Source organism: Mustela nigripes, chromosome 16 (genome assembly GCF_022355385.1).
Source record: "Mustela nigripes isolate SB6536 chromosome 16, MUSNIG.SB6536, whole genome shotgun sequence".
In the NCBI taxonomy this organism is placed as follows: domain Eukaryota; kingdom Metazoa; phylum Chordata; class Mammalia; order Carnivora; family Mustelidae; genus Mustela; species Mustela nigripes.
The window spans coordinates 2924869-2938160 of NC_081572.1; the positions used below are offsets into that span (position 1 = coordinate 2924869).

At 63.6% G+C, this 13292-nt stretch overlaps 1 protein-coding gene across 11 annotated transcripts in view; it reads left to right on the plus strand.

Moving 5' to 3' along the window:
• The window catches only part of RBFOX3 (RNA binding fox-1 homolog 3), a 398328-nt gene that overhangs the window by 318513 nt on the left and 66523 nt on the right, over positions 1-13292 (plus strand). The window contains exon 1 of one of the 11 annotated variants that reach the window (XM_059379592.1): positions 2843-3102. The exons of 6 other annotated variants lie outside the window; for them this stretch is intronic. In XM_059379592.1, coding sequence (XP_059235575.1) covers positions 2998-3102 — 105 coding nt within the window. In that variant the 5' untranslated portion in view covers positions 2843-2997. Of the gene's footprint in view, positions 1-2842; positions 3103-13292 lie in introns of those variants that run through there. 4 more of the 11 variants (XM_059379604.1, XM_059379591.1, XM_059379593.1 and 1 more) reach the window with 4 other exon arrangements.

The following is a 13292-nucleotide window of genomic DNA, read 5'->3' on the forward strand; positions in this document are numbered from 1 at the left end:
TGAGGTGGTGGGCACACAGCCCGTCCTGAGGAAGAAGCCGGACGCACACGATGTTCAGATCCTTCTTCTGGATGTGGCGGTGGTGGTTAATTCCATGTTGTTGTTCTCAGTCTCTCTGGAGCCCAGGTGTGATCAGCTGACTGATGGAGGCAGGTGTCTAGACATGCTCACGGGGCCCGACACTCTCTGGAAGTGAGGCTTGAAGCCAGGGCGGCCAGGCTGAAAGGCCCCACAGATGACCAGGAGGCAAGGATGCTGGAAGCCAAGCACTGAGCCCAGAGGTCCCTCCAGGAAAGCTTCCCCAACCCCACCCCATGTCTGAGCTCACCCCAGATCTGTGCTCCCACTCTCCTGGGCCATCACAGGTCTTAGCACGGTAGGCTGCAGTGTGTCGGCTTGCTTTCCCCACCAGACGGTGCACTCACTGCAGGCAGAGCACTTGGTCTTTACAGCCCCAGCACCTGGTGCGGTCTCTGTCTTCACGTAGCGGGTTCTCAAGGGAAAGCAAGAGAGTCAACTCAGAGGGTGTCTCCTGTAGGTTGGACAATGTTTAAGACACTCTCAAATCCTCTTAGAAGAGGAATAAAGCCTCAGTCTCTGTAGATGTTGGGTAACAATGGCAAATTAACGAGCGAATGATTCACACGGACAGTGGACTTAGAGCGCAGGGCTGGGGGTTAATGCTACACAGCTGCCCCAGGTTCCTGACCGTCCTCCAGGGAGCGAGCAGCCAGGACGGCAAGAGCAGAAGGGAGGAAAGGCTTCTGAAACGGAAGAGCAGAGCAGCAGGACTGGGGAGCCAGGGGCCCTCAGGGATGCCCCTGCTCTTGTAGCCGGGGCCACCCTGGGCTCCATCCTCCGCAGGACAGCCCTCTCTCCTCACAAATGCTACACCCAGCCCCACGGTCCTCCCCAGATGCCCCAGGCCTCAGCGCCGGGCCACCCCACCACCGTCTCAGGCCGTCGGGGTGCCTCTTCTGGGAGACGAGTTAGTAACCATCCCGCCCGGGGGCAGGAGATGACCCCTGCAAGTCCGCAGCCAAGCGTGCCACCCCGAGAGAGGGGCTCCGGAAGAGGGTCAGCAAGAGCGGCTACGTGCGGCGGGGCCGGCTGTCTCCGCTGCTGCCTCTCCCTCGACCCTGTCCCTTCTGCCATCTGCCTCCCTTCCAGACGGTGCACCCCCTTTCCTTCTAAGGAAGGGGAACCGCAGCTACCTTGAGAGACACGAGGTGCCTGACAGAGCGGCGTCCGAGGGCCACACACCTGCCTGCCTTGCTCGAACGGAGCTTGTTCCTAAACAGGGCTTGGGGGGGCCCGTTCTCCACCCGTCCGTCTTCCCCCCCCCCCCGCCACCTCCTCCGGAATGGCTCTTACAGACACGCACCGCAGGGAGCACAGTACGACATCTCACACACTGTCCCCCTAGCCTCTCGGGACGGGTGCACCAATGGGAGCCCAGAAAAGACAAGCCACTTTCCTAAAATCACACAGCCAGTGAAGGGGCCTCCCTCTGATGGCTGGCTTTCCCATTATAAGGGGGTCCCAGCCCTCCCTCCTTCCAGAGTGGGGCTTGCTCTCAGAAGTGAAAGAAAGAAAATCTCGGGTGCCTTAGGAAAGATAGGTGCGTCCGGAATTGGTCCTGGGTATTCGTGGGTTTCTCCCCTTACCAGGAGAAGCGTGCATACATGGGACAAGAGGCTAGGTGTGTCCTCCTGCTGACTCTGTCTCTAGGGGTGGCAGGTAGCAGACTGTCCCTTACAGCCAGGCTCACCTGTGGTTTGTCCCGGTTAATGAGCCTGGTCAGGGGCATCTGTCCAGCGTGAATGCACGCAGGCCAGTGGGGGAGGGTGTCTGTGCCTGGTGATGCTGCAGACACACACACACACACACATCTGTGTCAGTGGTGGTATAGGAACAGTGAACACCCGAGCCAAGCAGTGGCTGGGTTCCGGGGTCCATACATGCGGGGTCCATACGTGCGCACTGCTGCTGCATCGTGTGTGTCCACTAAGTCCAGCGCAACGGAGTCTGGGGAGGGGAGGGTGCATTGTGGCCAGTGCCCCTTGTCCCCGCCCCCTCCCCTATTAAATATCCACAGGACCATGTGCCTGGGGCAGGCCTAAGGTGTCAATGAGGTCTGGGGTCCGCGGTGGGGGGGCAGGAGAAGCCCCCGGGGGGGCTCCAGCTGGCTTTCCAAGCTCTGGGCGGCGGAGAAGCGCTCCCCGGCTAGGAAGCCTCTGCGTAGATGCCCTCATTACATCACCGACATCCCCGCCACTGAGCCGGCCTCCCTTATGAGAGGCGCCGCTCGGAACGCCGAGCAGGACGAAGCGCCTTCCGGTCGGCCGCAAAGCCGGCAGAGCCGGTCCTCTCCGCAGCGGCCGGCGGGCCGAGCGGGGCCGGAGGGAGATGCCGGAGCCCACGCCCGGGGCAGCCGCCTGACGCGGGGCGGAGGAGGGCCGCCGAGGGGCCCCGGAGAGGGCGCCGGCGGGCGAGGGGTTAAGTGTGTGATCAGCTGTCGCGCCGTCGTTCCGGATTCTCTTCCCTCGGCGCGGGGCTCTGTTTGAGGTTGGAGTACGCCAGGGACTCCCCCTCCCACCGCTACACACGCGCGCACACGCGCGCACTCACACGCACACGCGCCACTCTTTGCAGACAGGGCTCCGGTGGCTCCAAAGTGACGGGCGCCCGCTCCCCCGCTGCCCTCGTCCCTCCTCTCGCGCACACAGCCTGCCGGGCCGTGTTCTCGCGCGCGCTCTCCCCAGCATCCCCGCCCGGGCAGGGGAGCACCGGGCAGAGGCGCGCCGCTCGCCGTCCATGCCTCCCTCCTGAGGAGCGCCGCGAGGGGGAGGGGAGGGCCGAGGAGGAAGAGGAGGAGGAGGAGGAGACCGAGAGGGCGCCCGGGAGGCAGGGCGCGCGCACACACCGAGGGACGCGCGGAGGGTGCGAGCCGCGCAGCGAGCGCAGAGCTGCCGCCGGGCGCCCCCCTGCCGCCCCATGCTGTGCTCCATGGCGAACTCGGGCTGCCTCCTGCTGTCCAACTCCGGCAGCATGCTCCCGCACTCCGTGCCCTGCCCGCCCGCCTTCCTCTACCTCCAACAGGTAAGCTGCCCCCGGCCCGGCGCGGCCCCCCGCCCGGCGCACGTGCGCCCCGCGCCGCCGCCCACCCCGCGCTCGGCCGCCTCCGCGCCGCCGCCGGGGCCCCGCTGCGCTCCCCGCGTCATGGCGCCGGGGCCCGGCGGGGGGAGCGGCGGCCGAGCGCGGGGTCGCCCCGGGCGCGCGCGGCGCGGGGCGGGGGGCCGGAGTTTGGGGCGTCGCTCGCAACTTTTCCGAAGGCGCGGGAGGGGGCGGCGGGCGGAGTCTCGGGGGAAGCCGGAGGGGAGGGGGCGGGGGTTCTCGGGCGCCGCGGTCACTTTGGGGAACTTCGCGCCGGGCCGCGGGGGGCGCGGGGGCGGGGGGCGGGGGACGGGGAGCTGGGCCCCTCCCCGGCCGCGTCGGGAAAGCCGGGGGGCCGCGCGGAGGCGGCGGCAGCGGGGGCGCCGAGCTCTGCTGCAGCGGGGACCGCGCGCGGGCCTCGGGGGAGACGGGCCACCCGCCTGGTGGGGCTGGCGAGGGAGGCCCCGGAGCTCCGGCCCGGGGAGGGGGCTGGGGCCAGACTTTTGCGATCTGCCGGGCTGCGCAGGAAGCTCGGGCTGGTGAGGGGGCCAGAAAGACGAGCGACTCTGAGCCCCCAAAGCCCCAGGACGCTCCACGGGAGGTGCGCACAGAGCAGCAGCAGCTGCTGCCTGCCTGCCCGCCCGCCTGCCGTGGTGTGCGGGGCGGGGGTCCTGCGATCCCACCCAATGCGGAATCAGTGCGGTCCCAGGCCTGCACTGGGGATGGAGGGGGCACCTCTTCGCCTCCCCCAGGCCCCTTGGTCTCTCAGGGCTGCGGATCCCAGTGCCGGCCCAGCCAGAGCCGGCTGGGGGCTGCGGTACCCTGCCTCACCCACCCAGGCCGCCCACACCTCCAGGCTCGCCTCCCTCCCTGCACTCTGGGGCTGCTTGCTTTATCTTTAGCACCCCGAACCTCCGCCCGGGTCTGCAGGGGTGGGGGCGGCTGCTTGCTTGGAGAGGCTTGAAGGGGGAAGACAGTGGGGCCTGGAGATCTCGGGCTGACGGTCCTGGGGCCTGCGCACCCCAGCCGGGAGGGTTCCCGTGGGCCTGGGTCTGCACCTGGGCCTGGGTGTGGAGGTGGGAGGCAGAGGGAGAAGGGACCTTGCGCAGCTGCCAGTCAGGGTCAGGCCAGGCCCGAGAGTCTCAGGTGAACATGTACTTCCACCACCTCTCCCCGTGTGTGCACTTGAAGGTGTGTTTCTTGGAGACAGGGACCGGCTCCAGGTGGGGCCGGGCCTTTGGTTGGTGCGTTCTTGTCATTTTGTGTCCCTTGGGCTCCCCAGGGAGCCAAGAAAGAAGGGGCCATTGCAGGTGGCTCAGGAGGAGCTGTGGACGCGCAGGCAAAGATGGGGCCCTCGGAGCTGAACCAGGTCAGTCCCTAGGCTGCTGGGCCCTCAGGTCAGCCCCTTACAAGGATCCACACAGCAGGATTGCTGAGCGCGTCAGCAGCTGCAGAGGAAGGGCCCGGGCCGGGGTGGGGGGGTACTGACCACAAAGGGCCGCCGAAGTGGCCTGTGATCCACAGACCTTGGCCCTGGCCCCCACACTCCCCAGGACCACCTGTGACATCTGGGCAGTCCTGGGCACAGCTCAGTGGTGACAGGAGCTGCTGAGGGGCCTTGCACTCCCCCAGGCAGGCAGGTATCCAAGCCCAGGCCGTGACCGACTCCCCAAATTCCACGTGGTCATTTGAGTTGCAGACGGTCAGGGAGGACCTCGGAGGTCAGCCTTCCAGGGCATACCAAATTTCCGGGAGTGCAGCAGTCACTTGGGGACCGCTGGGGTGGGCCCCGGGAATCTGCATTTCTCACAAGCCCACAGGTAAAGTCAGGAGCAGACCTAGCAGACCAGCTCCGGTAGGAAGCATCTGCCCCACCCCCACGGCTACACATGGGAACTCCCCGGGGCTGCCAGACCCCAGGAGACCCCGGCTCCCTACGCAGACAGTGGGTTGGAGATGAATATGCAGTGCACTGGCTGTATTAGGCAAGTCAGTTCACCTCTCTGAACCTCAGGATCTTCCTCTGAGAAGGAGAACAAGAGCATCCCGTCCTCTCGGGCCGAACGGGAGGGTTGAGTTACAATGAAGTAGCCGCAGGCCTGGGGAAACTGGCAAATGTTGGCACTGCCTTGATGGCGTCAGACCTGTGCTGGTAGTTGGGGTGAGCATACCCAGCCACACGACCTGGAGGAAGGCACGCCGGTCCCTCCGGGGCTGGGTCAGTGCATCCCCAGGTGGTGGCATTTGGAGCTTTCTGGAGGGGCAGCGGTAAGGCGAGAAGATGCCAGTGGGTCACAGCCATCCCGAGTGGGGGTCAGCCGTGAGCACAGTCGTCTCTGGGAAAACCAGAACGTGCCCACCGGGCCAGGCTCTAAAGTACCGTTTCCTCCGAAGCAGTCTGCAGCGCGTGGCCGTGTGTCCCCAAGGGCTGGGAGAGATCTCAAATGCAGCCATTTCCTGGCTCTCTGTAGGGACACAGGCTTCTGGGAGGCCACGCAGCTCCGGTGGTCCAGGGTCGGCGAGAAACAAATCATGACGGGTTGTTGGGGACCTTGCTTGTCCCCTACCACCTCTGAAGGGAGACAGAGCCTCTCATGTCCCCTGGAAGTGGAGGCCACGGGAGGAGGGGGGTCCCAGGCAGCCCCCTGGGCAGGTCTCTGGGATCAGAGCTCGCCTTCCCCGCAGCCCCGCCTCGCAGGTCTGCGTGAGCGAGCCCTGGTGCTGTCGGCAGGCTCTGGGTTGAGTCTCGGCCGCATCCCTGAGAGGAGCAGCAGGGGCGAACACGGGAAATCAGGCAGGACACGAGACGTGGTTTGTGGCACATTGAGATGCAGCATTTAAACAGGCAAGCGCTGGCAGCCACAGGCTTTCCGACTTGCAGTTAGAAGGTGAGACGTCAACCAACAGAATTCCGTTCTCAACGCAGGGACGGAGCGGAGCCTCTTCCTGCTGCACGGGCTCAACCCCACGTGTGCAGAGCCCGGGCCGTGTCCCCTCCGAGACATGGTGACTCGGTAATTCCTTAGAGACACTCGTCGCCAGGCATCTCTCTTCCCAGCCTCTCAGCAGAGCTGGTGATTGTCCGAGTCCTCACTGGCCACTGCACAGCGTCGGGTCACCCACCCCAGGAGACGTCTGGCTGCTGTCCGGGCTCTGGTATTTGCTAAGAGTTTACCCGAGGGGCCCCGGGCAACCTCAGTTTCCCCACCTGCCCAGCCTGGTGTGGAGGCCCACTGAGCGTTCCCTGTGAGTTCCTCAGTTCCCCACAGGGCATCCCAGAGCCCTGGTCCCCCCACATCTGGACCCTCCTAGGGATCCTGGGGTGGGACACAGGAAGACTGTTGACCGTGGTGCATTGTGACCGGCCCAGCAAGATGTGAGGTCGATACTGGTCACCTTTCAGAGCAGGGAGGAGCTCATCTGCAAATCGAGAAGCTTGGTAAGACTCCCTGTGAGGCCCTCGTCTGGGCCCCCAGAGAAGACGGTTGTAGGGAGCAGGAGGGAAAACCCCAGGGCCACAAAGTGTGGTTTCGTCACAGTTGTGACTTACTGTTAAGCAGCAGCGTGCTGTAGGGGAATCTTACCACCATATCCTATTGCGAAGCCAGGAATCACCCTGGGGGAGAGATACGAGGGCCTTAAGGATCCAGGAGCACCGGTGACGAGGGGCGGGGCTGCACGGGTGCGTCACTGGCTGGTCGGAGGGAGAGCGGGCCCCGGAGACGGCGAGCGGCACCTTCCTGAGGGCTGTGTTCCGAGCTCTGCTGACCTCATCTTCCTTCTGCCCTCAATCGAGATGAAATCATGGATAGCCTCGCTTGCCCTCGAAGATACTGGCAGCCTCTGGAAGTTTCCATGGAGGGTGTGGCCTTTGCACCCAGCTGCCAGCCTGAGGGGGCTGCCTGCTGGAGTCGCTGACGGCGAGAAGCACTCCCTCGGGCTCTGGGACCCAAGGGCTTCTGGGGGTGGTCGGGGAATTCTAGGGTCTATTTGAGATTCATTAGGAAGCTCGTCTCTTATTAATAATTGCTTTTGGAGGGTAGCAACGCCACTCGATAGAACTTTCCGTAGGATTAGTTACCGAAGCAAAGGTCCTGCAGCTTCTCATGCTGCCTGAGTGTGCCCGGGGCCGCTGTCTGTCCCCTGGGCTGTTGGCCTGTCTCCTGGGTGTGACTGCAGGAACCCCGTCTGGCACATGCTTCCTGCCGCGGACATCACGGGCCTGTGAGTACACCCTGGCCCGCGGGGGAGCCAGGCCCGGACAGAAGCTTGTCCGAGTCTTCAGAAGGAACTGCTGTCGCAGTCTGGGCCGTTGGGGTGGTCTGGTCACCGACGTCATCAGTGATTTCTGTGGGTTCCTGCCCAGTTAGCGCTCCAGCGGCCCACGTTTGTTGCAGAATCAGCCAAGTACGCATGCACGTTTCACGGTTAAGGAAACCGAGGCACACGGAGGTTGGGGGGACGCCACCGACAAGCAGAGCCTGGCTTCCACCCCAGAATCAAGGCTCGGGTGTGTCTCGGGCTGGAGGGTGCAAAGACCCGGGCACGTCTGCCCTCTGACCGCCTCCCAGCCACGCGCGGAGCTGAAGTGTCCAAGTGTCAGGACAGGAGCCTCCGTGCGGCGCGCGCTTTCGCCGTGCCTGCGGAGTTTTAGCCAACGGCGTTTCGGAGATTGCTTTTGGGTTGGGGAGAGTAGAAGTGGCCTGCTTTGTTGACTCTTGTCCTGTGGGGTGAGTGGGTTTCCCTGGAGAGCGTGAGCAGGGGGCCCAGTGTGCCGGCCGGATGAGCACAGGAGACGGGCAGAGCGAGGAGTGATGGCCTGGAGGGAGACCCAGCTTGGGGTGCAGCCCGAGGGCCGCTCCGTGTTCAGACCCCACTGAGCTTGAAGTCTGTGCAGAGCAGAGTGGCCCGGGAGCCCCGGCAGCCCCGTGGGGTGTCTCTGCCCAGAGGTGGAGACGCGTGGGGCGTCTTCCGAGCCAGTGAGTTGTAATGTGGACAGATGTGCGTGTCCGGGCCTGAGGGGCTGGGGGTGGCCGGGTCAGTCACTGGCCCTCAAAGCAGGTGGGGCATGGCAGACTCTTCTCGGGACAGCGTTTGTAGGTTTCCCAGTTCGCTAGGGAGGCCTGTGTCTGTTTCCCATAGTTACGGTTAGTGACCGAGGTGCGAATGACATGCCCTGTTTCCCAGAATCACAAGTGAAAGGTTGGCTTAGCTCACATCTCCCCGCCTACAGTGACCTACAGTGACCCCCGGGGAGTCTGAGGGGGTTCACCTGTACTGAGTACAGAGAAGCCGCATCCCGAAGGCCCCACGTGAGGACCCATGTGTGGCCCGCAGGACCTGGGGAGCAGGCACAGTGGTCCGTGGGCTCAGTCAATGGCGGCTGGTGCGCTGAGAGGCCCCCAAGGGGCAGGGAAGGACACTGCAGCAGGGCTGACTCTGCCCGCGGCCTGTCCCTTCCCCACACGGCCCGGAGCCTGTGCCCACCGCACTGAGCTCGGGGATCACACAGGGCGGCCGTCCTTGGCGGAGGGAGGCTGAGGTGCCAACACAAGTGTCCTCTGCCTCCTGTCTTTGGTCTTGGGGACAGCCTCCTGGGGTGGCTCAGAGCAGAACGTGGGGCTCCAGGGAGAGAGCCGGAGCCAGCAGCGCCTCGGGGATGTCAGCAGCTCTGGGATGGCGCCTGCGGCTCCTGGCGCCCAACTCAGGCCCCGAACCAAAGGCAGCGGTCCCGTGGGCTGGGCCCAAAGCCCCTGTTGGTGTGGGACCAGGGCACCCTCGGGGTCTCTGTGGCCAGGGGTGGATTCTAGCCCAGGCCTGGAGATGCAGTCGCTGCAGAAGGGGTTCCCTTGCTGCCCGACGCAGGGCTTAACCAGTCCCCCCAGACCTCGGCCTCTTTCATCCTAGCGTCTCTCTCTGTGCTTCCCGACTGGCCTCCAGCCTTTGCCTTCCGCCTTGGTGTCCATTCTCGCATCCAGAATTTTCCGTGCCTCTCAGCCTCTCCCCCTTCTTCCCTCCTGGCCTAGTTTCTCCCCTCTTCTGTATTCGTGCTCCCTCTGCTCCTCCCCGTCACCCCCTCTTCCTTCCAGCGGACTCCAGCCCCTCCTCCTGTCCTGAACTCCGGCCGGCTGTGCAGCCCCCTGCAGCCCCCTCCTGGCCTGCCAGCCCAGCCGCCAGGTGGTGACGGGGTTCCGCCAGGGGCTGCGTGGCCTGGAGCAGGACTGTGTTCCCAGACCTGAGTGCCACGGGCACAGGGGGTCCGTGGTGTCTGGGCCCCCCAGGGAGAGCGAGTCCAGTTCTGGAGGGAGACGCACTGGGGCTGCGGCGGGAGCTGGAGGCCTCGGGCTGGTCCGCTCTGGATGCCGCGGGCCCCACTCACAGGAGGAGCCAGCCCACGCCTTCCCGTCCAGGCCCAGGCTTCTGTGTCTCTAAGATGGGACATGATGTCTTCTTTCTTCCCCTCCAGAGGGCTCTGGGCGCTGTAGAGGCTCCTGTGTGCTCCCTACAGCCCGTGCCTGTCCTGTCACCAACGCACATGTGCCGTCCGTGTCTCGGGCACCCCGAGTGGGCAGCTTCGGTGTGTCGGGCAGGGGAGCCGCAGTGGGGCCGCAGGGCCGTGTGGGGTCCTGTGTGTGTGTGTGTGTGTGTGTGTGCGTGTGATTGTGTGCCGTGTGTGCTCGCGTGTACTTGTGCACATGTACATGCGTGAGTACACGCACCTGTGTTGAGAAGGCAGCAGAAAGCCTCTGTGAAGACACGGCCCCAGCCCCGGGGGAGCTGAGCACCCAGCATTTGGGGACGCTCTGGAGGGAGGTCCCCTCATGCCTCCTCCTTCCTTCGCTTGGTGCCTCCTGGCCTGGAGAGGGGCCCTGCTCGCCCGTGCCAGCACGACTTTACTTGTTCTCCTGTTTCTCCTGCTGGAGACGAGCAGGTTGGGAATCCAGAAGGAATCTGACCGAGCAGTTGAGGTGAACCAGGGAAACCAGCAGGAGACGTGAAGGTCTTGAGCCCGTGAGCCGATGGGGTGCCCTGGCGGTGATTCTGGGGTCGGGGGGTCACTGGGACGTCACTGATAACAACGGTCCTCCCTGTGGCTCAGCGGCCACACGCCGTGTGTGCAGAACTCAGTACAAGTATTGGGGGGGGGGTCCCAGGAGCAGGGGAGCAAAGTGGGAACTCACCGCCGTCTCCAGCTGCATGCAGGAGGCACGGGGGTGAAGCCTGGATTAACAGTCAGGAAGGGTCGGGTTCCCATGGCAGCTCTGCCCGTCCTGCCGCCCTCCACCTGGGCCTCGGTTCCTCACGGTAAACTAGCGCAGGGACCGGTCGGGGCCACCTGCCCCTGGGAAATGGGGTTGGAAATGGAGAGCCTGTGCACAGGGATTTGTTCCATTATCCGTAGGGAAGCTGTTTTTATGGGCGGCTGGTCAGGAGGACTGACTCATGGCATCCTGGGCTCCACCAGGATCTGGAAGGTCTGACCATTTCCAAGGCCAGCAGGTGCTCACATCAGGGAGAGCAGACCCTGTGCACCTGGACAGGACCCGAGAGTAGGAAGGGGCAGTGGCTTTCAAGGAAAATGTCGAAGGACAATTCTAACTATGATCTCCCAACTTCAGCATTGGTTGTTAGGAGAGGTGGTGAGTTCCCCGTCACCAGAGGAGTTCAACAGAGGCTAGTCGGCTCACTGTCTCAGAGGCTGCAGAGTGACGCTCTCCAGTACAAATACAGTGCCAGCCGGGGGGAAAGTGGTGCAGCAGAAGAGGTGAATCACATGTAACTTAACCCAGTATATCCCACAGACCCCCCAACATGGGGTCAGTGCACGTTCTTGGTGAGACGGTTGGCATTTTTGTTTTTGTACTAAGTTCTGAAGTCCTGTACGCGTACGGCACGCACCTGTTCAGACCAGCCACGTGTCTAAGGCTCTGCACCCGTGCAGGGTCCTGGCTTCCCTGCTGGGCAGAGCTAAAACCCTTCCATTATTGCAGAAAGCTCCGCCGGATAACGCAGAACTCGGGTCTCACTGCGCCCGTCTGGTCTTTGGACCAGCAGCCCAGGGAGCCCGCTAGAAATGCAGACCCTTCTCCATCAGAATCGGCACGGAAGGAGGGTCAGGGGAGTCACCCTGCTCTGGGACTCGGTGTCCTTCGGGGGGGGTGTGGATGGCGTGGCCCTATGATCCCTCCCGTGACCGCAGGTCTGAGCCCCATCACATCCCCCGCCGGACTGTGCCGGCACCAGCCTGCGCACGGCCTGCGTTCCCTGACAGTCTCTGCCTGCCCAGGGGCCGGGTCAGAAAGCCGAGATTCTGAATGGAGGGATGGATTCTCACACCTAAATCTGTCTTTGTGCTTGAAATGCCCATTTGAGTTAAGTTACAGTGATACCTGCTGGGTTTTATTCCTTTGTTTTTGGACGTCCTTAATTGGACAAAAGAAAGCAATTGGAACCAATCTCCTCCATTCCCCCTTTCTTCAAAAATCCATTTTACTGAGTAGTCCTTTTCAAAAGTCTGGAAGCCGGCCATCTACAGCAGAGACCACTGGGCCCGAACCATCCCACTGTCTGTTTTTGTAAAAAAAAGTTATGTTGGAACGCAGCCGCGCGCCTGGGTCTGCACGCTATCTGCCGCAGCGTCCGCCAGTGTGGCACAGACCATAGGGTCCGGTCCGCAAAGTGCAAAATATTTGCTGGGAAAATGTGCAGCTTTACAGGAAAATTTTGCCAACCTCTGACCCAGAGCGGCGCCGTCCATGGAAGTGTAATGGTGGCCACACAAGGGGGCTGAGTTTTCTAGACGCTCCCTCTACCAGAGTGCCAGGGAGCAGGTGAAATTCATTTCTACGCTATCTTTTATCTCACCCAGCCCAGAATACGTTCCCCGCAACACCCCTGCATCTAAGCGTGACCGAGATACCCGGCGTTCTCGGTTCACGCGAAATCTCCAGAATCCACTGCATGCTTTTCACTCGTGGCCCATTGCCCACAGACCAGCCACGTCTCGGATGCGCCATGGCCGGTGGCTGCTGCCGTGGGCGGCGCAGGTCTGGAAGGTTCCAGCGGGACGCCTGCAGAGACGGCTCAGAGCAGCTGGGCTCTGCCTTGCCGGGGGCGCGGGGGTCCGTGGTGAATCTGGACCACGCCACAAGGCAGGCAACAGTTCACATGGAGAGACACAGGCGAGCGGGTTCACCTTCGTGGCGGGCCTGGCACCTGAGCCATAAAGGAGAGGGCAAGAGGTTCGGGGTCTTGGCTGAGAGTGTTGAACTTTTCTCCATAGACAGTAGGAAAGTGCGGGAAGCCTCGAGCAGGGCTGTGACGCGACCAGGCCTGCAGGTAAGGAAGACCAGTCTGGGATGGGGGAGGAGACTGCAGGCCAGAGCAGGGGACGGGGGTCCTGACCTGGGCCCAGGCGGTGAGGAGAGGGAATGGATGGGCCGTGGAGAAGAGGGCCCCTGTGGAATCGGTGGTTTCTGGCTTGAGGTCGGAGCTGATGCGTGGTGGGTGGGCTGTTCGGGTCGCCGTGGCCCCGACCCTGGCCTTGTGCACTCAGCCCTCAGAAGCCCCAGGCCCTCACTCCATGGGGGAGAAAGGTCTCCCGGCGCTAGGCTGGGCCACACGTCCCAGTGAAGGACCCCCGGGTCCTGCTCCCTCTCCTGGCCCAGGAGCCCTCCTCCCAGCTCTAGGCTGGGCCACATGTCCCAGTGAAGGACCCCTGGGTCCTGCTCCCTCTCCTGGCCTCCTTTCCAGCCTGTTCAGCTGGACCAGAGAGTGCCCTGGACAGATGTGGCAGTCCGCTATACCCTTTTGGAAGCTTAACACCTTTACCTCTTGTTCTCCCTTAACATCTGGTCTGAGCCCGGCTGCAGCCCTGGCCGGCGCTCCTGGATCCTGGCCGCAGACGTGCTCAGAGCGTCTCTGCCAGGTCGCTCGTTCCGCCAACGACCTCGTTCCAGAGCAGCGGCAGCCCCACGCCCGCCTCCCTGTGTCACCAGCCACCGCCAGACACCTGGCCAGGGACGCACGCGGCCGGGGCTCGGGGCTGGGTGACAGGTGGCCCCTGCGAGAGCCTCCGGGGTGGAAGGGGACGGGAGCTGGCGCACCTGAGGGAGGGGCGAGAAGGTCCCAGGTAG